Source organism: Lepidothrix coronata, unplaced genomic scaffold (genome assembly GCF_001604755.1).
Source record: "Lepidothrix coronata isolate B3197 unplaced genomic scaffold, Lepidothrix_coronata-1.0 Scaffold1, whole genome shotgun sequence".
Lineage (NCBI taxonomy): Eukaryota > Metazoa > Chordata > Aves > Passeriformes > Pipridae > Lepidothrix > Lepidothrix coronata.
The window spans coordinates 14,730,225-14,752,895 of record NW_016690181.1 but is presented as its reverse complement, the minus strand read 5'-3'; the positions used below and the strand labels follow the sequence as shown (position 1 = coordinate 14,752,895).

The following is a 22,671-nucleotide window of genomic DNA, read 5'->3' as shown; positions in this document are numbered from 1 at the left end:
ACGGATTTTTCAAATGGATGATGTAGTTAAAGCAGTAGGTAAAATGTGGATTACCTAAATGGGACTAAGGAAGAGGAGGGGAAATGCTACAAAGCTCCAAGAAAGTTACAATAACCTTGCAGAGAGACAAGCCCTCTAACAGGAGGCTCTGCAAAGCCAAAGGGAAAATGGACAGGTCTTCAACACCTTAGGGAAAGGGGTAGTAAAGTGCAGGCACAGTTGAAATTTGAAGAGTAAAAGAAAACAGCAGAGATGCTCTCCCACTTCAGGAGAAGGCAGTAGCCACAGGGAAGAGACAACTAATGTCAGTAATGTCACAACAAGCAAAAGTTAAAGGTACAACATCCAAGAGTTTCCAAGGAAAGAGACTAAAGCGCAATAATGTCTGAAAATGGCACGGGTCTTAATTTCTGAGAAAGAGCTCTACGTCAACCTGATTTGTCACTTGGGGCAAGTCATATCTAAGACAGACTTGCCAGGGAAGCAGCACGGTTATGTAGTGCCCTGGCACCCTCCCCACATGAGGTCATAATCTCAGCCATTACAGTCCTCTCCACTGTAATTGTTTGCTTCAGCAGATGATCATTCCTTACCCAAAGTCATGAGTAAATGAAACCTCTTGCAGGAGCTGAAAACCTGATGTAAATTTTGAAAAGAAGAGCACCATCAGCATTATCTGCATTGCAGTCATCTCAGCAGCGTACAGAGGCATTTACACGTCAACAGGACACACCGTCTATTTTAGATAACTCTCCTTAATTTAAGATGGCTCTCCTCAGCATGTGAGAAAGAAGTAGTCTGGTTTTTTGCAAAAACTCTAAAAATGGAATATATAAGTATCCATTTACCAAGTGCTCAAATTTATGCTCTTTTTCTGCAGGAAGATGTCCTTCATATGCATTGCAGGACTCATGAAACTGGATTAACAATGTCATAAATCATACACCTGCCAAAATAACAGCATAAAAAGTGAGACTAAATATAACCCACATCTGATTTGAATAGATACTATCTATACTTAACAATTTGTTATAACTCAAATATTAGCAGACACTTATTAAAATTTCAACATAAATCACCACATTGGTTTTAATTTTCCTATAGTTAATTGTTTTAGAAGCAACTTTTAAGCTTTGCAATGCCATCATTTATGATTTAATAAGTTTTGAATTTGCATAAAGAAGAAACTTGCAAATTTATGCCTTACAAATATTCTGCCAGTGCTTCCAACTTTTTTTTCTCCATACCAAAGTGTAACAAATTCCTAGTTTACATTTCTAAAACTATCAACTAAATGCTTCACAAACATCCTTTAAACTGCAGGATTTATTATAAGCCAATGTTTATGTATACTAGAAAGAACAATATTTCTCTTTAAGTCCAATTTCTAAGACTCAAACTTAGTTTCCATATTTAATTTCAAAACCACTGGATTAAGACCATAAACTCTCAGCATCACAGGATGATTTTGTGACCTATGTTTTACTGCATAATCTGGGCCCACTCAACACACCAGGTAAATCTCAGGAAAGCGCCAGACACACCCCTGTAAGGATTTTTAAAAGGATCCAAGGGGTATCCCACCACCTTCAGCTCTAAGAGAAGCAATCACAGTGTAAATCTTGGGAACCCCACTACTAAAGTAAGAACTATGACAATTCGTTAACTTAATGCCATAAGTAGATTAGTCAACTGATGCAGCAGAAATGGTAACTGAAAGAAGAGAAAAACCAAACAGAATTCTGAACAATCATCATTCAGGAAACCAAGTTAGTGTATATTCATACCAACAGATGAATTTTGTTTTGGAACACACGTACACAAATTTCCCTTAAACAACAGAAATATTGCACAGTGTTCCAAAAATAAACAAACTGCCCCTTCATGCTGAAATCCTCAGAATAATGACAGTACAAAATACTTTACATCTGAATGTCTAGTTGCACTAGACCTTCTCCTTTTTTTTTTTAGAATGAATAATATGTTAGAAAATAGCTGTTAAGAAAAAAGCTACACAGAACTTGCTGTAACTGGTTCAGCCAGACAAATATCAATGTCATTAGAAGAACTACAATTATATTTCTGTGAATAAGAGCCTGAAATACCAGATAGCACAAGGTAAACAAGAAGAAATATTCAAAGTTTCAGTTAGAATTAATTAGAAAAGTAAGTAGTCCACATAAGAGCTACTGCTTTGCACCATACAGTTTATACTTCTGTCTCCTTTTAAGGACACTTAATAGATAACATTATCATAACACTCACATTTTTCCTCAGAGTTTCCTCTTTTCTGACAGAATGATTTATAATGAATTGTTGCAATCAGTCACACATTCATCTGATTACGCCCTTTCCATCAAGCGTAACCCGAGCCACACTCGGAATGTGAACAGAGACCTGAGGAGCCAGAAGGTAACTTGGGATAAGAAAGCCAGAAGTGACACACATGCCTAGAGAAGGCAATACCCAGCATAACTCAACACAGGCAAAACTGGCACCACACCACGGCCAACAGTTTGACAAGTGCTCAGTTTAACGCTGGGACACTCGCAGCTTCACACCTGGGCCTGGAGATCACCAGGGAGCCACGTGCAGGGATTGTGCTGATCTACTGGTGAGTCACACAGAGCTGAGGCTTTTCATTTCCAGTTCACATAGGACAAAAAAGGGGAGATTTAAAGAAAAAAAATTGAACAAAACAGAGTGAGGGAAAAAGATGGGTTGGGGGGAGGCAAGAGGAGATCGGGAAGAGTGAAGAGACTTGCCATCTCAGAAACATTTTGTAAGCAAAGCATTCTTACCAGCTCCATTCTTCCAAGGAAGCAACTGAGGAAAGTCAGGTAGGAAACCACACCACCAGCCCACACCTTAATCAACATCTCTCACTCACCATTTCATGCTTCTATCCTCTGGACACAAAATTTTTTACACAAAATTTAGAGATGATGATCTTGCAAGCTGCCTAATCTTTAACAGTTTTCCTATCATTTTGTCTTCTCAGAGAGCAGTCTGTACTTAAGACATATTCCCTGCAAGCTAAACTCTTTTTTCAAGTTCAATCTTGCTTAATGAGTTACTTTTTATTATGGAAAGATTTTTAATGTGTTGTTTGTTCTGTCAAGCCCAAATAACTGCTGACATTCTAATCATGAGGCCCTTGAAAAAAAAAAAAAAAGGGTGGTTTTTTTTTGCTTAAAAGCAATCTTTTCATTTACCTATAAAGCAATTATATATACCATGTTTAAATCATTTTAATATAAAAATAGCCTGCCCACATTTTAAAAATTGCAGGGAATAAAATACATAAAACTGTCCTCTTCAGATTTTAATCATTCCCTCTCTTACTTAAACCTGAATTTAATATATTCCTACAGCACCAGCTTTCTTTAGTAGTTCTTCCCAAGACCTGAAGAAGGAATTAGTCTTCCAAAAAGCAGAGACCAATTTCCCTCTTCTAACATGAAAGAATGTGTTCTGTTGAAGGCATATATAAAAATCAAGTTCTATGGAGAAACAGCTTCTAAGGGCAGCTCGAATTTAGCACACCATGTTCTTGCATACATTTTGTCAATTTTGTCAAAAACTCTGCCCTTCCCTTTCTCCTTGTCCATACAAGAGAAAGAGAATAACTCTGAACCAACAAAGAAAATAAAATACAGGAAGTTTTGTTCAACTGATTTAGTTATTCCAAGAAAAATGCAACTTTAAATCCCCGTCATACACATGCATACCGCTGAATATTCAGAACAGCAATATTAAATAGTCACCCAGGACTTTGACTAACACTACCAAACAAGCAAATATTGTTATATATATTTTTTGTTATTCTTGACTACAATTTGCCTGGGCACATTATTTCTCGAAGATTTTAGTTTAGCTAAACTTGTCACTTTATGCTACAAACTTGTCAGATTATGTTCCAAAGAAAACTCAGTAATTTTTTTTCTTTAAAAGCCTTCACTGTCTTCTAACACATGGAGGTGATCAAGATTTATTCCTCTGTCTAAAATACAGCAGCTTTTTTTTTTTAATTTAAGAAATGGATGCTAATAAAAGACCAGCATTTGAAGTGGGTAGCAGTTCCCTCCTCAAAAGAAAAGTAGTTGCTTAATGCTGCAAAATCTCTTCCCTTTCCACACATTAGCCCTGCCTAGTTTCAGTTATAACAGATTACTTACAATACTGCTATGACTGGGTGGGATCTGCATTACTGCATTTGGAATCAACTGCATGGATGCAATTGACTCAAATTCACAAAATTACAAGTTTTCACTATCAAAATCACAAGTTTTCACTGGATAGCTCTTTCTTTTCTTTTCTTTTTTAGTAGACAGAAAAGGTAAAAGAGCATATGCAATTCCAAGGAAGTCTTAATCTGAACAGCAGACTTCTCATTGTGAACACAGTTTCCATCAACCTTGCTAGAAGAAGAAATTCTATTATTACAGAGGGATGCAGAAGGTTCTGATATTGGTTAGGTCGAAGGACTATGACAGCCCTGAAAACCCTAAAAACCATTTTGCCAGTTTGAATGTAACTACTGAAAATGGTGAAATCACTCAGCTATGCAGAACATCCATGCCTTACGCATTTGTGTCAGAAACAAGATGAGTCTTTCTAAAGAGGAGACTTCTTATGAAGAGTATCACAGTCCACCAGCTAAACTCCAACTACATCACAGAAACACCAGAAATTGTCCCATAGCTGAGACAGGGCTGGGGTTTGTAATTATCTCACATCTCCATGTGAGGAAAGAGATGTAACTCCTCTTACTCAAAAAACATTCTCCTACTCAACAATGGGTTTAAACATACATTTTTAAGGCAAAAAAAAACAACTGTTTTCTGAAATGGCTACAATCTTCTAATATCCCAGTGGAGCTGAAAGTTCTGGCTTCCCTCATCAAACATGGCTAGGATACTAGATGTCTTCTCTTTGCCAAAGAAATACTCACAAGACTACGCTCTTTTTGTCTGGCAGCCTAAAGCAATGAGAGATAGCAAATGTTCTTACAATAAAGGTCTCTTGCCACACCAGGGTAACTGGGAAAAAGACATGAGTGCAGCTTTTGTTCTTAATCTCTACTGATTAAGTTTATGAAAATCAAACATTATCAAAGACTTTTGAACAGACTTCCTTCTACACCATATGACATACAAAGAAAACCCAACACTAAAACCTTAAGCAGGTGAAAAAGTACCTGGCTGATGCCACTCTAGCCACTGTGATGGCACACAGCAGGTTTACTTGTGTGCTTGGACTACCATTTACAGTTTAACAGCCAATACTAATTTTAGATTTGCTGCTACCTATCTTAAAGTAGATTAATTACATGAAATACCAAAACTGTAACAGAACAGAGACGATACATTATGAGGAAGCATTTTGCAATCATGTGGAGCATTTTCTACAACTAGTATCTAGATCAGATCTTACGTAGTGCCCTTATAAAGGAAACAAGAGGGTATTTTTTATCACACTCAAAATAAATTATATTAATCTGCTAATTTTGTTCAAATATGAAAAAGTTCCCAAGAAACACCAATTGTGAATTGCAAGGTATACCAAAAATTAATTACAATATGGCTCAAAAACAGAGTGCCTACATTGTACTCCTGATTTACGCAATGCCATAATCCACAGACAACCAAGAGGCCACGCCACCCTGAGTAACCTAGTTTTGGAGACTGTATCTTGGTCATCTCCAAGTTAAACAATATTCCAAGCAATCTTAGAAAACCATAAATGAACAAAACACTGACTGTGCACTCTTCCAGAACAGGCTGCCACCAATACTTCAGACCATACTTCCACAAAAATATTATTCCAAAACTATTACTCCTTATGGGTAACATAAAACACAATCCATTCTGAACACCGTGCAATCCCAATGGCAACTTGATCTCTAGAAAATTAATCTTTACTACAAGAAAAAAGACAAAAAGTTTCCTGAAGACAGAGTTTTTCCAGAACTCTGTCCAGGACTTCCATGTCATCCCAATTGCAAGCCACAGTAGGTTAATGTTTCTGCTAAGATACAAATTGAGCATAATGTAGTCTAACCTTCCCACCCATAGAGATCATAAACAAATTATGATAAACAGTAGACCCACTGCTTATTTCTTCTACTGGAAAAAGTTCACTCACCAGAATATGACAGCTGGAGTAGAATGAAGACCCTAATTCAGCCCTGTCTGTGTAAAGTACATTACTCCCCACACAAAAATGGATGTATGTTACTATTCTGAGTGAAAATTCTGCACCAAGGATGAGCTCTAAAACGACTGCAGGAATACTCATTTTACATAGTTATCAGTGATTGTACACTATGTAAAGAATTTCTCTTTTTAGATACTGAAACAAAAAGAGTTGCAAAGTCAGAATGACTTAGTCATGAAAGGAAGTAAGTCCACCCAATTTTACATACATGAAACAGGATTTTAATAAGCTCAGTTACGTATCACAGAAACTAATTATCTTATCTGAAAATTCTTAAACACGGGCTTCATTGAAATGCTGAATAACTATTTAAAAAATGAAAAAACAGAAAGGAGAGTATTAAAACCAATATGCAGATAAGCCACAGGGATGCAAAAGTTCATGAACTTCAATCTATCTCTTTTCACAGCAGAAAGGCAAGGACTTGGAACCTGCTCACGAGACCTTCATTCTGCCGAGAAGGTCACTGTGGAAATCTGGGAGTTGGGTGGTGGCTCTGGTCATGCAGATCTCAAGGAGCAGCAGTGAAAAGCTGTGTGTTTGACTAACCTAACACACTAGTGGGAAGAGAAGGCTTTTACACCAACCACCATTTACTGAATTTGTGTTGTCTTTAATTTTCAATTTATTTATGCCTATTATCACAAAAAAAGGAGGGAGGGGGGGAAGGAGAAAAGCTACTGGACTTCAGCATCCACCAAAGTTAGGCCAAAGGACAAACAACCATGAGCAATCACTGTGGTCGACCTCTAAATGGCCAACTCCGGTTTCAATAAAACCTTCCTGGTACCTTTGAGCAGACAGCCTTGGTAGTGCTACAGAGACACAAACATGTAAATAAAATGAAGGCATTTATTTCAAGAAAGACACAAAAAAGTGTTTAAATGAATACTGTGCAAAACCACTTTTGTTTCTACTCATAACTGACTATCACTGCAACCTTACAAAACTAACCCATACCACTGTCTATGCTGCAGTTTATGAAGTTTATTTGTCAGGTTCATTCTCTGGATCTGAATATGTTAATAATTAACTTATTCTCTTATCCTTCTCTTCATATGTGTTACAGGAAGATGAGTAATAGCACAAAACTCCTGTCCTAACTCAGATTTTCCCCTCCCTCTGTTATTATTGCAGCATGAGAGGCAGGGACTTCAGATTTAGACACAATAAACAGAGATTACATTCCTGTATTAAGGTGTGCCAGAAACCTGAGCTCTTTCAGCCACAGAAGTACTGTAACACATTCTCTCTAATTATTATGCAATATTACAGTCTTCTACAGCAGGAAGAGTAATTTCATGGTTAGAATCCAACCCATTCACTAGCAAACTGTTATACAGCACTTTCAGAAGCAAGGATTTTTAACAGGACAAGACTGTTGAGTCAAAAAGATAAAACAGTAAGAAGCTCCTACGATTAAGCTTTACCACAACACTGGCATTTATCACCTTCCCACAAGTGCACGTTTTGTGTGAATTGTCTTAAGAACATAATGACAGTAAGTACTTTTGTTTATTTACCTTAATTATGCACAAAAAGACCTAAAATTATTAATGGTTTAGAAATCTGTATAATTTCCATTTCTCAACAGTAGATACCTGGTTCCTAATAAATGACTGAAATATTCGAATACACAACTCACTTAAAAAATCTCCAAGGTTACAACTTCATTTTTCCAGTTAGAAAACCTCTCACAATATTTAGTATGTTTAGAAATAAAAAACATTAGCCTTAAATAAACGTGAACTTAATTATAAGGTCAGACACAAAGCATTCTAAAACTGTATTTATGGTTTTCAGCTTCTTAATTCTCCGATTTCATAATTTTTTTCAGAGAACAAAGATATGGAAACAAAAAATCTGTTAATACAAGCATCATGCTACAGCTCTATATACAAGTGCATTAAAAGATGAAACTTAAAACAAGATATACCTGCATGACACCTGGTAGAATGGATATCCTGGTAGAGGAAGAGAGTTTGAAAATCCAGACTGACTCGACATTGCCTTCAGGTATTGTATCCACTTAAAGCGCTCCTATATTCCATATGTTAAGTCCTTACCAAAAAAAATATGTATGTACATATCCATCTGTACCTTTGTTCAAAGCTAACTAAAAAGAAACCAAGTGCATATTCGAAGGTCTTGAGGATTCTGCCTGCATTTCAAACTGCTTCCTCAGTAGTGAAATTCCTAAAAGCCAACACCCTCATGACATCACGTACTACAAAACCATAAACACGCAATTGTTTCAGTAAAGCAAGGACAGCCCGTCGATTTTGACTCGACATAAAGCCCTGCACTGCATTCTTCCTGAAAGCACAGTGCCTTTCAGGCTGGCGAGAGGCAGAGACCTGCTGCCTTGAACAGCAGCCCTGCCTTGGCAGGCAGCCAGCAACCAGCAGAACTTATTGCCAATGCCGCAAATCCCTCCGATCAGCTAATGAAGAGCCAGACTGCAGGTGAAACATGGTTTGAGCCCATTACAAGAATTTCCTTGAAAATGCACGAGATCCATGACCTTGAACTTAGTGACAAAAGCTTCATTTAAAATTTTCAGTTAAATGTACACTGCATACTATTGTTTCATAAGCAACATCAGATTGCACTGCACATCGCAGTAATGCAAAAAATCATACTGAGCTTCCCCTGCTAAAAAAGAATCCTCTCCTGCTACACCCTCAACTATGGGAAAGCAAGAGGGAAGGATAGGAGACGGAATCTTAAACCACATTATTTAAGCTACTGAATACAGAAATAAAATTATGTGCATGCATTCCTGTAGTATTTTACTACTGCTTAAATCAAAGAAATATCAAAAGTGAGATTTCTTTTGATATACAGTACAGGGGTAAGTTGCATGAAAGTTTATTTGGGCATGGCTTCCTCAGGAGAGAAAAAGACTACTGGAAAGCAGGAAGACCTGAGTAGTCACAGCATAGCCCAGTGGCATGACTAATGTCAAACACACTTAAATGATTATGTACCTACACTACTCTTAAAGAAGGTGTACAGTGCCCTCGCATGAAGATTTGCTTAGTTTAAGCAAAATACTAAATAAAAGAGATTTTTTTAAGTATTTCATTTCCTGTGCTAGCTGCACTGGAAAACATTAAAATGTTGAGTTTGATACCTCTACCCCAAGACATACTATTTATATTTACTCTCGTGTTATTTTAATTTTGTCTCTCAGTTTTGGAGAACAATGAATTGGTTTCTCCTGGTTTATCTCTAGTTCATAATCAACATCTCAGTCATAAGAAAAATGGTACAAAACTTTGTCACTATCCAAGGTACCTTTTAAAATCTGATTTAAAAGAATGGGAGCTTGTTCCTCTACCTCAAATATACCTTATATTTAAAACTGAATTTATCTCAGTGAAATGTTTAGTTTCTTGTTTGCGTAACTCAGCTGCTTTTATAGTGCTTTAACGCCACTGTGCTATCTCACTTCGCCTAAGTACTATTTGTCAAGGTGTAAAAAACGGCAGCTTATTTGTGAAATGTGGTAACATTTCAAATAGAGCTGAAACAGTGGGTGGGGGAACCCAAAACACTCACAGGCTATACAGTAAGGGCTTAGACCTGAAAAAAAAAAAAAAAGGGAATGCTTATTAATTAGCTCTGCACACTGTTATACACAGAGCTCACTCAATTGACTGTTCCCACCACCTACAACTTGGGGAATCACAGGCCATTTTCCACAACAAATACAACATACACTTGCACACAGAACAACATGGATACCATAGGTGACTGGATAGGGCACCAATTTCTGAAGTCCTATAAAAACACCGGGATAACACAAAGAGAGCACAGTCTTCCCAGAGAAGTAATTTTTTTATTTTATTTGTTCAACTGATATGTCTGGAAAAAACAAAGAAGCTCCTGGGTACCTCATTTTGCATAATTTTTTCTCCACTGGCTGCAAAGAAAAAGCTTGAAAAGGCAATTCAAGCACAAATAATGTTGTGGTATCAGCTGAATTTTTACAAACAGACTCGAGAAAGCATAATCTCCCTCATGTTTACTATAGAGCATTAACTTCAAAGCTCAAGACTGTCAAAAACCATATGGGTAACAGCAAAAAAAGTTGTGTGCATGTGAGAGGAAGAGAAAACTCTACCAGGTGTGTCTGAGTCACCTTCACCCTTGCCTAGTGAGGGGTGTTAGGGTAAGTACTGTCAGCGTTCACCCCTATGGCCACAGCTGCTGAGGGACAGGCCAGTCATTCTACACTGCTGTGGTTGGCCCTGAGGAGTCACCTTGTGTGCACATCCTTAAACCACTCACACTTTTATTTTGTACATTTACTCAATTTTTTATTTGGTGTCTTCTCAACACTGATAACAACAGCATTAGCATATTTATGCAGTAACTTTCTTACTTAGTCCCAACCAGGATTTAGGATGTTTCCACTGGATTTGCCATCTGAAAAAAATGTTAGTGTCAAGTCAGAAGATTACAGGCTTATAAACCAGGAGTCTTAGAGGCTGCCAGTGGCTTGCCATGCCATTTTGCAAAAATCACATAGTCTCTTAATGCCTAGTTTATCCACATAATAAGGAAAATACTGTCTGACAGCAAAGGAATGATGCAAGGTTAATTTTTTTTTTTTGTAATTAAGTATTGAAATCCTCTGATTAAAGATTTATGAAGGGATAAAACAGCTGTAGCATTTGAGGGAAAAGATGTGTGGGAATATTCAGAATACAGCTTTCTTTTTGTCTCCTGCTCCTAGCTCTAACAGAAGCATTACTGTGCTCAGAAATTTAAATATAAAAGCCATTTAAATTTTAAAATGTGGTGGAAAGTGCAGTTTTTAAATAGGTGGATAGCATTACATAGCATTTAAAGATGGGGATAAGCAAGATGACAATAGGCAGACAAAAACTGTATTTAAGATGATCTTTACTGAAGCACAATCCTTCACTGGTAGGCGTCAAACCTGAGTTCAATCATTTGGAAATAGGAAGGGAAAGTGTGGCTTAAGACAGAGAAATGGGAAAGAGAAAATCTGGCAAGGACCAAAGAGAAAGCCTCCACACAATGAAATCCAACATTTTCCAAATGTCCCTTTTATTTCTTTCTACACGAAGGTTGGATCGCAGAACAGAACCACTTTTGGGATCCAGACGTACTTGCCAAACACCATCTCCACGGACAGAGACAAGTGGGTTTCATTCCAGCTGCACTCACGTCTGTTTGAATTTTACTTCCGTGTTTTGGAGCCAGCAAACTCACTTAAAAATAACCACATTAGTATAGTTTGGCATAGCATTCCACGTAATACTCATCACTTTGCAGGAACGAAATCAAACAAAGAAAATAAGTTTGAGGCACAAATACTGTGTGTTCCAAAATTTACAGTGACCCTACTACTGAAGGAAGAGACCTGTTAGAGCACTTAATGCTGCTACTTGAAAAGGTATGAAATACTTAACTGAGATCTAACTGCACTTCAAAAGCAAGGATAGGCTGAAACTCTGGACAACAGTAAGGTCGTGACCACTCTCAGGCATTTCAAACAAGCAGCATCCTTGGTAAGCTAATGGAAAATTTGCTTAAACTAAAAAGCCAGTCTGAAGGAGAAATAGAAACTAAACACATTACCAAAATCTAAATCAACTTCATCAAGTCTAGAACTGAGAGCAGGCACATAGTAGACAATTATGTGATGATATATCAAAATGCATATAAAATATCTAGTATTCATAAAAATAGAATTAAGTGTCATGCAGAAATTATTGTAACATCAATACCATAAATCAGTAATTTACTCCCATACAAAGTGTTATATTTGATATTTTCACTGCCTGCTATATTAGTGTCTAATATATTAGACACTAAAATAGAAGGAAAAAATATTATAAGAAATCTAGAGAAAAATTACATGGAGTTTGAAAATAACAGGATTACTTACAAAGAAAATATTACAAGGATATTCAATATAATGAGCAGTACTTAGAAGACATAATGGAAAGTCTCTCCTTCCTTTCTGTACGAAATACAAGAATAATGAAATATTAAACAATACTGAAGAATAATGGCAAATTTGAAAATGAAGAAGGACACTGTTACTGAAAATTCAAAATTCATCCAGAGTGAAAGACTAACTGGATGTTTATATAGGGGGAGACAAAAACAAACACACACACCCCAAACAAATAAACAATGCAGAAGTGACAACCGGAAGGAAAGAGGACTTGTAAACAACACCAGTACCTGTGAAAAAAAAACCATGTGAGAAAGCCATCTAACCCAGCTTCCAATGGATGTCTTTCACTCTTTTCTGAGGCACCCTAGTGGGTTCAATGATAATACATAATCCCTGCTGCACTCCTAAACTTGTTGGTCAAGTAACTCAACTAAGATTTATTTTTTCACCCTAGTTTTTCAAGAAAACTGAAATTATCACTGTCACATAAGCAGACACTGAATAAGCAGGTTAGTTGTTGTTTTCAGGTAGGCTACCTAGTGAAAAATCAAGAAAAGTGAGCCACCACTGAAAGAAAATAGGTGGCACATGAAGATGTTTGTATTCTGACGTCAGTTAAACTGGGTTCTCCAAAGCAAAACACCCATCTACCTTCTCCCCCTCTCCTATCCCACCTTCCCATCTTTAAAGTTTCTCATTTACCTGGCCTCCTATTACCTAGTTGCTCTGTTTGCCTTCAGTAGCTTTCCATTTCTCCAGCCTTTCTTTCCCTCCTACTCTTAAGGCAGCTTTCTGCATATACATATATATATATATATATATATATACACACACAGCTTTTCTGCTGCCTATATATGGCACTATCCCACTAGGCCTATACATGCTTTTCCAGCTTGATAGTACATTTATCTAGCCCAAAGATAGTTACCTGTTACCTATCCTCATCCTCCATCAGCTTTACATCATTCTCAGTAAGATCTTTAAAAAGAAGTACACGTCCCAAAGAGCAAGCAACACTTGATTAAACAACTAAGTGTTGCACACTTCACAAAGACAGTCAAGTCTACCTACATTTCCTCTGCATACTCCCTGTCCATATACTGGCACATCCTGAAGTATGTCTTATGATTCTGACATAAAAGTGATTCAAAGGGCAAGATTCCCTCAAAAAAAGCAAGAATCTCCACTTAGTTTGTCAAGCCTGTCTGTTTCTTATTTATGTTTAGAAGGAAAATGTGAGTGTAAAGCTACCCTCTCAAACTGAATACTGGAGCATGAAGATAAAGTTGGACTACAGGAAAGTCAGAGAGAGACTTTTTACGTGGGCATGTCAGGATAGGACAAGCAGTAGCAGTTTTAAACTGAGAGAGGGCAGGTTTAGATTAGGTATTAAAAAGAAATTCTTCACTGTGAGGGTGGTGAGGCACTGGAACAGGTTGCCCAGAAAACTTATGGATGCCCCTGGAAGTTTTCAAGACCAGGCTGGATGGGGGTCCAAGTAACCTGGTATAGTGGAAGGCGTCCCTGCCCAAAGCAGAGGGGCTGGAACAGGATGATCTTTAAGATCTCTTCCAGCCCAAGACACTCTAAGAGTCAAAAATATGTGAAAACTCCTTTAGAAGGAGTATTAAATTTGCAGTTGGGCCCCATGTAACCCACTGAAAGGCTGGGTAGGTCAGATGAAAAAGTTCTAAGGAAATAAAAAATAAAAAAATTTAAAAAAAATAAAAAGGAAAGAAAAAAGAGAGAGATCTACTCTTTTCCTGGTATCCAGGCATGAGATGTGAACTCTACTGGGTAGTACCACATAATAGCACCAGAAACAACATAGAGGTTTTAAGACTTTTTAAACCCTATGTAATGATCCATCATCTATCCCTGTAAGTATGCCTTTGTTCCTGGCATCAGAGGTGGAGCTTAGCATCCTCTACAGAACAGAGCCTTGGCTCAGACACCCTGAACAGCAGCTCAGAGGATCCACTCCGGGACAGAAATCAGAGCACAAATATTTGCAAACTAGTTACTCTAGGTCACTCTTTCCTTCACTTTAGCTAAGCCTCTCAGTGGTAAATGCTTGCATTTTTACTTTAAAAAAGGGAAAAGTGCACTCCCAAACCTAATTTTCCAGATACAAAAACATGTAACATTTATAAGGGACCTCGCTTTCTCAAGTTGCAAAAAGGTTCCTTTGAAGAACTTTACATATCACATGAAATTCTTGAGAAAGACATCTTTTGCAAGGTAAAATGCCAACACACACTTCATTGTGACCATGTAGGCTGACAAGACTGATGGAACTCCATAAAGTAGAAATAATAAGGGCCTTGAAGTATAAAGTATCTGAAATTTGAAGAATTTATTTCTATTAAGGATTCATCCTTGAAGGAATAGTGAAGTAAAAGTAACTGCAAGACATAGCAGTAGGTTACATTTTAGGTACAGACACATATCTGCATCCAAAAGCCTTATCTCAAGATCACAGAATCATTAAGGTTGGACAAGACCTCCAAGACTGAGTCCAGCCTTTGACCAAACACCACCTTGTCAACTACATCATAGCACTAATTGCCACATCCAGTCCTTTCCTGAACACTTCCAGGGATGGTGACTCCACCACCTCCCTGGGCAGCCTGTTCTAATGCCTGATCACCCTTTCAGCTGAGAAATTCCTCCTATGTCCAACCTAAACCTTCCCTGGTGCAGCTTGAGGTTATTTCCTCTTGTCCTATTGCTGGTTGCCTGAGAGGAGACCAACCCCCACCTGGCTACAATGCACTTGCAGGTAGTTGTAGAGAGTGATAAGGCCACACTCCTGCCTCCATGCTAAACACTCCCAGCTCCCTCAGCTGCTCCTCACACAGCTTACCCTCCAAACCCTTCCCCAGCTCCATTGTCCTCCTCTGGACATGCCCCAGCATCTCAATGTTTTTCTTTTGAAGTGAGGGGCCCAGACCTGGACACAGCACTCGAGGTGCAGCTTCACCAGTGCTGCGTGCAGAGGGATAATAACTTCCCACGTGCCACATATGAAGCAAACAATTCTGCTTCATTCCATGCTCCTCTTCAGAGACAGAGAAGTCACACAGAGACATCAGCAGCACTGACTCAAAACTAGTTGTCCTCTAGACAGCCCCCAGCTTCCATGTATTCTGAATAACATTCCAGGAATCAGTCATTAAAACATACATGAAAAAGTTAAATGCTATTTGACAAAGCGAATTTCAAAACACATTGGATTTGGAAAGATTTCATAACAAAACCTTTTTTTGGTAGATTTAAAAAAACCAAGTAAAATCTGGATTGAGCCTTTAGGTCAAGAGTGTGAGGCTAAATTTTAAAAATTCCTATACCAGAAAAATATTCTAGAATTTACCCTAAACATCTGAAAATTCATAGTGGAGTTACTAGGACTACATGTCTGCTTGCTACCTTAGCCCTTCCAGATACTCTTACTTGGATTAAGAAATAATATTTTTAGTGTCTTTTTTTTCCAGTCTGGAACAAAAGGGCAAAAGTTATTAAATTCTCATCTAAACAAGATTTATTTTTAGCCCAAACATAAAATGCTCTTAGTAACTTTATTAGTAGCAAGGCTGTAAAGATGCTCAAAGTCCAACACCAGTGCCCTGACTTGGGAGGCAATCTAAACAGTATTACCCAAAAGCCACTCCAGCTACCAAGAATTACAGGGCAGCCTGCACAGCCTCTTTTCACCTGATGCATGACAATGCTACAGCAAGTCAAAAAATCACAGCTTAAGTACTAATCACACTTAAGTACTAATCACTACTTCAAAGCACACCTTCCTAGGCTTTATGCCCAAACCGAGATGACACACCTCCCTCTCTTGCCTCTTTCACTCTTCCTGGAAGTTGTGACTCCCCATTTCTATGTAGCTGAAGGCTCCACTCCTTCTACTCTCCTCTGGATGCTCAAGAGACAGTATCCTTCTTCAGGCTTCACATATTAATACTGCCATCATCCCTCTAACAAAATGTCCCATGGTATCAGGTTTCAGTACACTATTCTCTGACAATGACCAACACAGAGTGGCTTGAGGAATAAGTGGAGGTATATACCAGCAGCAACTTGGCCCTGTTCACAGAAGGACCCTTTATGCCAAAGTATCTCCTCAGGGATTTAGCTGGAACACTGTTGTTTACTACTGTATCTCAAAGCAAAAGGAGGTTTGCTGTTGTGTATAAAACCTACATCACCGAGGAGTCCAGATGGAAGCTCTTGTGTCCAGAAACACACACAACCCATATAACTCCTGAGCAATAGTGTGCTTTACACTGCAGCTTCCCCATTCCTCACTCACCACACCCTCAGAGATTTTTGAATAAAAACCAGAACTCAGTTTCTCTTTTTACTTACAGTGCTTATTTTTTAGTTTTATTCTAAACATAGAAGGCTAGATGGGTAATTAAGCAATTGTAAGCTAAAGCTCAAAGACCAAAATAAACTATTCAGCAGAGCATGGAGCCATAATGACCAACTTAATTTGACAAACTTATTTCAGTTACTCTATAGGTAACATTTGCCACCAGGTTTTCAACAGTCAGCCATGAATTCTCAGTGGCTCTCACCTATATTCTGTGATAGGAAACGTGAAGAAATTGCGCAGTAGAACTGAGATTAATAAACTGCAATCTGGATCTAGATGTCAGATAACCAAGGCATGTTTCTTTACTGTTTAGCGAGTGTTCAGGCAGAAGCTAAACAACTCTTCATTGTGCCCAAAAGTTCTTAGTTGATTCATGAGTAACTGAACACAGCTGGCACCCTGCCCGTGAGGGAGATAACCCTGTCCTGTTGAACTAGAGCAGCGAACCCTCCTGCCTGCAAACCTAAAACCACAATGAGGTTCCTGTGTAACCAGGTACTGTTTTCTGAACCAGGCCATTTTGCCCTACAGCTGGCTAAGTAGTCTGTAACAATCTGCAGAAAGAACCAGAAAAATTCTTGTCAATGCTGTAGCATTCTTGTCAATGCTGTAGCATTGTCATCAGGATGTCTTCTAGGGCAGAGAGAAGTACCTGAGCTGTAAATTAACCTACTGTAAATCATGAAACATCACAGACATAAAGCCATTGACCATGACCTAGACAAGAAGGGGGAAAGGACCCTCCTTACAACCTTTTCTTCCTTTCCAACTGCAATTCCAGCTGAAACAATTAGCCTCAAGTAGCCTGCAACTGCAAACTAACTTCCAGGATTCACCTGATCACTACCGAAGTACAGTCTGAAGTACACAGACGTTAGTTATTCTGTACCTGTGCACATGAACTCTGTACTGCTCGTCTTTGAATTCTACCCTATGTAAACTTCGGGGGATGATCTCACCCTTAACACTAATAGGAAATGTTACCCTCCACCACCAGGTTCACACTCTATCATCCCCATGGCCTTTATTCAGGAAACAAAGTAAACATATCACCTGGCCACAGTCATTACCGGCAATCCATCACCTGCCAGTAGATTGCACTCGGGAGACTGTTCTTCCAGGAAAACGAGAGGTTCACAGGCCACAGCACCAGCTGCAGCAGTGAGCATCAACAACACAGCATTCCTGCACTGGAGTCTGGTTGGCCTGGCACTGCCCTCACACTGGCTTTGGGAGGAGGTGACTAAAGAACTAAACACCTCTTCCCCCCAGTTTCACAAAATACGGAATCACAAGGGCTGCCACCCGCTCACACTGAGCTCAGGTTGGGCATACCAGTCTGGTGGAGAAAGGCTGCAGAATTCCCATGCCTGAAATCCAGTGCCATCAGAGCTGAAAGGCTGAATCCATGCCAGCATCATCACTGGCCAGAGATTTCCAAAACAAATCAAGCAAAACCCTCCAAAACCCCCAAATAACTACAGAAGCCCAAACCAAACCATAATCCCCACCTAGTTTTTCACAAAAGGAAGTTCATCAACTTGACCTATCTATACAAGACTTTTCCAAGCAGTTCTACAGAGCAAAGATTTTAAGGCCTGTAGCAGGTTTTTACCTTCTTCAAAGACCATTTCAGAGTGATAATTCCATTTTGTGCTTACTGCATTTGTAAACACAAGAGTAGAGATCTTGTGTGCTACAGAATCAGCAGGTATTACACATTTTGGCTCAAAGATAATGTGAGAATCAAATTACATTCTCTCATTGTATGAAATAATTACTTATTTTTAAATCTGAAATTATTTTTATAAAAACCAGAAAAATAGCATTCATGAAGATATTACATTATTTTATATATGTATATATATTTAAAAAAAGGCACAGAGCCTGAAATGGGATTAAGCTACTTTATCCTAATTAAAAATGAATTATATTGGGCAGAGACAAATACTTCCTCCCAAGTGACATGAAAATATTGAACAGAAAACTAACTAAAATGATTGAATAAAAAAAAAACCAAACAAACCCCAGTCAGTCAAGTAAGCTTTAAAGGAATTAACTTTTGCTAAAAGCAAACAGGAAATCTAGTATTTCACGGAGCATGGATGCATGTAAATTGGACTGAAGTGAATTAATTAGAACAGTCACCTCAAACACATGTAGAAGCCAGAATGCTGATATTAGAAGCAATTTTTAAAATTACTTTGAATTTAGAAAGCAAGGTTACTCTCTTTCATGACACAAACAAATATTAATTTATGTGAGCTACCAGAACATAGCACATTTCTCTGTCCAACAGACACAATTTATTAATACAAACTAAACAGATGCCTATTTAATGGCATCCAAACTTCAGCTTTCTGGCCCTTGATGAAGCTGCAGAGTATATTACATACTTCTTGTATTTTTGAGGTTCAGAATAAATCAGAGTCTTCTACATGACAGGACCATCACATAGTGTCCTTTTTAACCCAGACATATTTTATGTTAACAGCCCTGATAAATTCTTATCTGTAATAATAACCTATTCAAAATTCATACTGGCAAACAAACTGCAACTACAATGCCTTGCAAATTGTGCAAATGACACATCAGATGACAGCAAAGTGTTGCAATTAGAGGCAAATGAAACACCGTCATTCCACTTTAAAGTTGACAGTTTGTGTTAATTCCATGTGCCTCAAAACAACAAAAGTAAAACAAAACTTTAGGGTGTGCAAACTCCGGAGGTCGGGGTGATAAATGAAATCACTTGCAAAATAAGCTTTCCTAATTAAGGCTTCTAAACCAGAGCTGGCTTGCATTCATTTAATACCACTGTTACAAGTAATCTGAAATATTCTTGATAAAATATTTTTGGCATCAACTCCAGCATATTAACATCAGTTGAAGGTCATTATGAGAATGAAGAAAAGTAATGCTCACACACAGGAAAAATAACAAAAACATAACTAAAACTACAGAAAAATATTTTGAAAACTTCATAATTAAATCAGTATAAGATTGCTTATAATTATCAATTTAACATAGTATAATCTGTGAATTAAAAAAAAAGAAACAATGTATCTGTCAGTTCTGGGATTACATCTACTGAATTCTACTTATTCATCCCCTCAGGCACTTCTGGACTACTAAAAACCAGGTGAGTGTTTTTTTATTAAAAGACAGAAACAATGTATACACAGGTTGAATCAACTTTATGTCATCCCATCCTCCCTGAAGAAATATTTAATTTGCTTAATTAGACAGATGGCATTTTTTATTATACTTGTATTTGCACTTAAGAAATTTAATTTGCATAGCAAAACCTTTTTATTTGTCAGGTCAATTCATGTGCCACTAAGTGACAATTCAGCACTACAAACTAAACTAGAATTAAATCTATTCTCTGAAATGTAAATATTTCATACTAGTCTTTTTAAACAGTCAACCATTTAAACTCTTCATTCTGTGTTGCTGTAAGCTTTTATTTAATTACTTTTGGCATTTTCTTTTGTGTCTCACATTAATCTCAGAAAAAACAATGCTAAGGAATACTTTATATTCTGTTACATTCTTATTATTTCCATTATTATACCCAATCTTGAAATGGCACAAATTAAACTTAATCATGAAATGACACAACGTGCATCACATACATGACTCACAGTCACACTTAAGAACAGAATGGACTGCACAGAATTCTACAAGAACAATGAGATTTACAGAAACAATAAAATGAAATACCTACAAGCACCAGGAATGGCAATGTAACAGAGGCCACATGCTTTTAAGGACATGAGATGCATTTCCATACAAAACAGAGGAGACAAACAGGGCATCCCTTAAAACATACACTAACTTACACACATAAAAATCACTAATTGTACGTTGATTAATCTTCTGAAGCCTGTGAAATGATTCATGTTTACAACATCTGACCACCTAAACTCAGGTGTTTTGCCAAAAGCAAAGGGCTTTTTTTTTTTTTTCTTCTCCTCCGAAGAACTACAAGGATAAAAATGTGAAGGACATAGACTCAAATTTGGACAACAAAACCTATGACCCAGCATTATAAGAAATAGCCAAGGTAAGATATGATTTCATTTGCAACTAAACTTTGGACTGCTTCACCAATTTCATTACTTCAGAAGGTATCAGAAATACTTCCACTCTCCATCTCTCATACTAAAATCTGTTTAAACACTTTTGAAATAATGCAAATATTTATCTTCTTTGATAAGAATTAATCATCAATTTGAAGGCAGAGTCTATAAAGACCAAGAAACAACTCTACCTTTCTCTTTAGGATCTTTCCCAAATCTGGAATGTAAGTACTGAAAGAAAGGCAGGAATATCCAACATTCACTGCCCTAATTATTCAAGATAATAGCACTCAACTTTCAGTCAGCTATTTGAATCACAAAGCAAACTTTGCAAAACATATCATTAAATAAACAGTGCACATTTAAGGTTACAGGATGGAAAACTCAAAGAGTTAGCAAGAGATCAGTACAAAATCCTCATATTACCTCAGGCATTTAGTACCTGAAACAAAGGAAAAAACACAGAGTTTCAAATGAAACATTACAAGCTTTTTTTTTTCAAGGACTGAACTCTGATACATACCTAAGACAACACTTTTTCAGAGCACTGTTTAAAGACCATCAGCTGCAGTCAGCCATTAACAGTTCTCATGATTAAGCCTGAAGCATTCATAAGCATTCAAAGTGAAGCACAGTCATTAGAAGGACCGTGCTTGCCCTGTCCTTATTTGCTAAAAAAAAAAAATAAAAATCATTTACACCTTCACTACTCTCTTTCTGCCCAGGGAAACAAAGAAATGGGAGGGAAGTAGATTAGAGCAGAACACCGCCTACCTCATTGCCATCAATTCCTCCCAACAGGTCACCCACACACAGAAAAAGGACTAAAACTGGTCTTTACACTGGCTTCAGTGTTTCAGACTGGCTTAAAAGAAACAAACTGTGATTAGCTCATTTTATGTAACTGATGTGAGTGTGAACACTTGATGCTAGTTCATTTTACTCTGATGTTAAAACGTGCTGGAGATGCCCTAAAATGACCACATCTACTCAGTGCCATCATTCTTTCACACATTTCAAGATAAACGCAATAAATTTAAATACCACATATCAAGAAAGCATAATTATATTATATCTGAGGTAACTCCTAAAACCAGGAAATTGATGTTTTAAATAATGCATGATTTTCATTAGCTCTCAACATCAGTTCTTGGCCACACAACTTCTGTAGTGGATATGACAGCAACTTTGCCTTCGGGGTTTCCTCCCATCTAGAACAAATTAATCAGCTTGTTATATAAAGCCAAATTAAATATAATCTTTCAGGAAAATATCCCTCAGATTAACTACTCGAAGCAAAGCACAAACAGTTACTGCAAACATGATTTTAATGGAAATTCTTATAAAATCAGAACACTTTTGGGATGGGGGGATTAAATCTGTAAATTTTTCTGCAGAGATATGAATTAAAAATCTCTGCAGTTTTATGAGATATTAAATTTACTAGAAGAGCATTGATATGTTCCATGACTCCTACTTCCAAGTAACAACATTATCAGGAATTATGTTTTGTTTTAAAACTGCCTTCAAAATACTGCCTATCACAAAATGACTTGTAGTCCAATCACTTCAATAAGTTTAAAACTTTTCAGTAACAAACTTCCATACAAACCAACCAGAAAACTCACTGTTAGTGCTCCTGGTAACTAAATTTTGTCTCAACAATATGCTGTGTTAAAGCAATTTTCTAACATGTTATGGTAATTTAAGTAGGTCACACTGTTTCTATTAGATTTGCCTTAAAGCTCTTCCTAATAAATCTAAAGTTGCAAGAGATGTGCTTGCCTTATTTTCTCTAAAAAGTTGTTAATTTAAAATTAAATATTAGGCAACCCAGAGACTCAACATGTTTCAGAGACTCAACATGTTCTCTGCCACTTATACCAAAGTATATGTATTTTACATGAACTTTGTTCGCAAATATGCAGAGAAACCTTTGTCAAAATACCATCACTTGAAACTACATGACTGAAATTTTTTCCGTATTTGGGAGGAGAAGGGGGCTGAAGGGGGTGTCATTTATCACCAAGCTGCTGTGA

At 37.5% G+C, this 22,671-nt stretch overlaps 1 protein-coding gene across 9 annotated transcripts in view; it reads right to left on the bottom strand.

The window, feature by feature from the left end:
- The window catches only part of LOC108495475 (pleckstrin homology domain-containing family A member 7-like), a 176,492-nt gene that overhangs the window by 95,666 nt on the left and 58,155 nt on the right, over positions 1–22,671 (bottom strand). Inside the window, exon 1 of one of the 9 annotated variants that reach the window (XM_017811247.1) lies at positions 8,156–8,241. The exons of the other annotated variants lie outside the window; for them this stretch is intronic. Within the exon in view, the coding sequence (XP_017666736.1) occupies positions 8,156–8,226 (71 nt within the window). The 5' untranslated portion in view covers positions 8,227–8,241. Of the gene's footprint in view, positions 1–8,155; positions 8,242–22,671 lie in introns of those variants that run through there. 9 annotated transcript variants of the gene reach the window in all.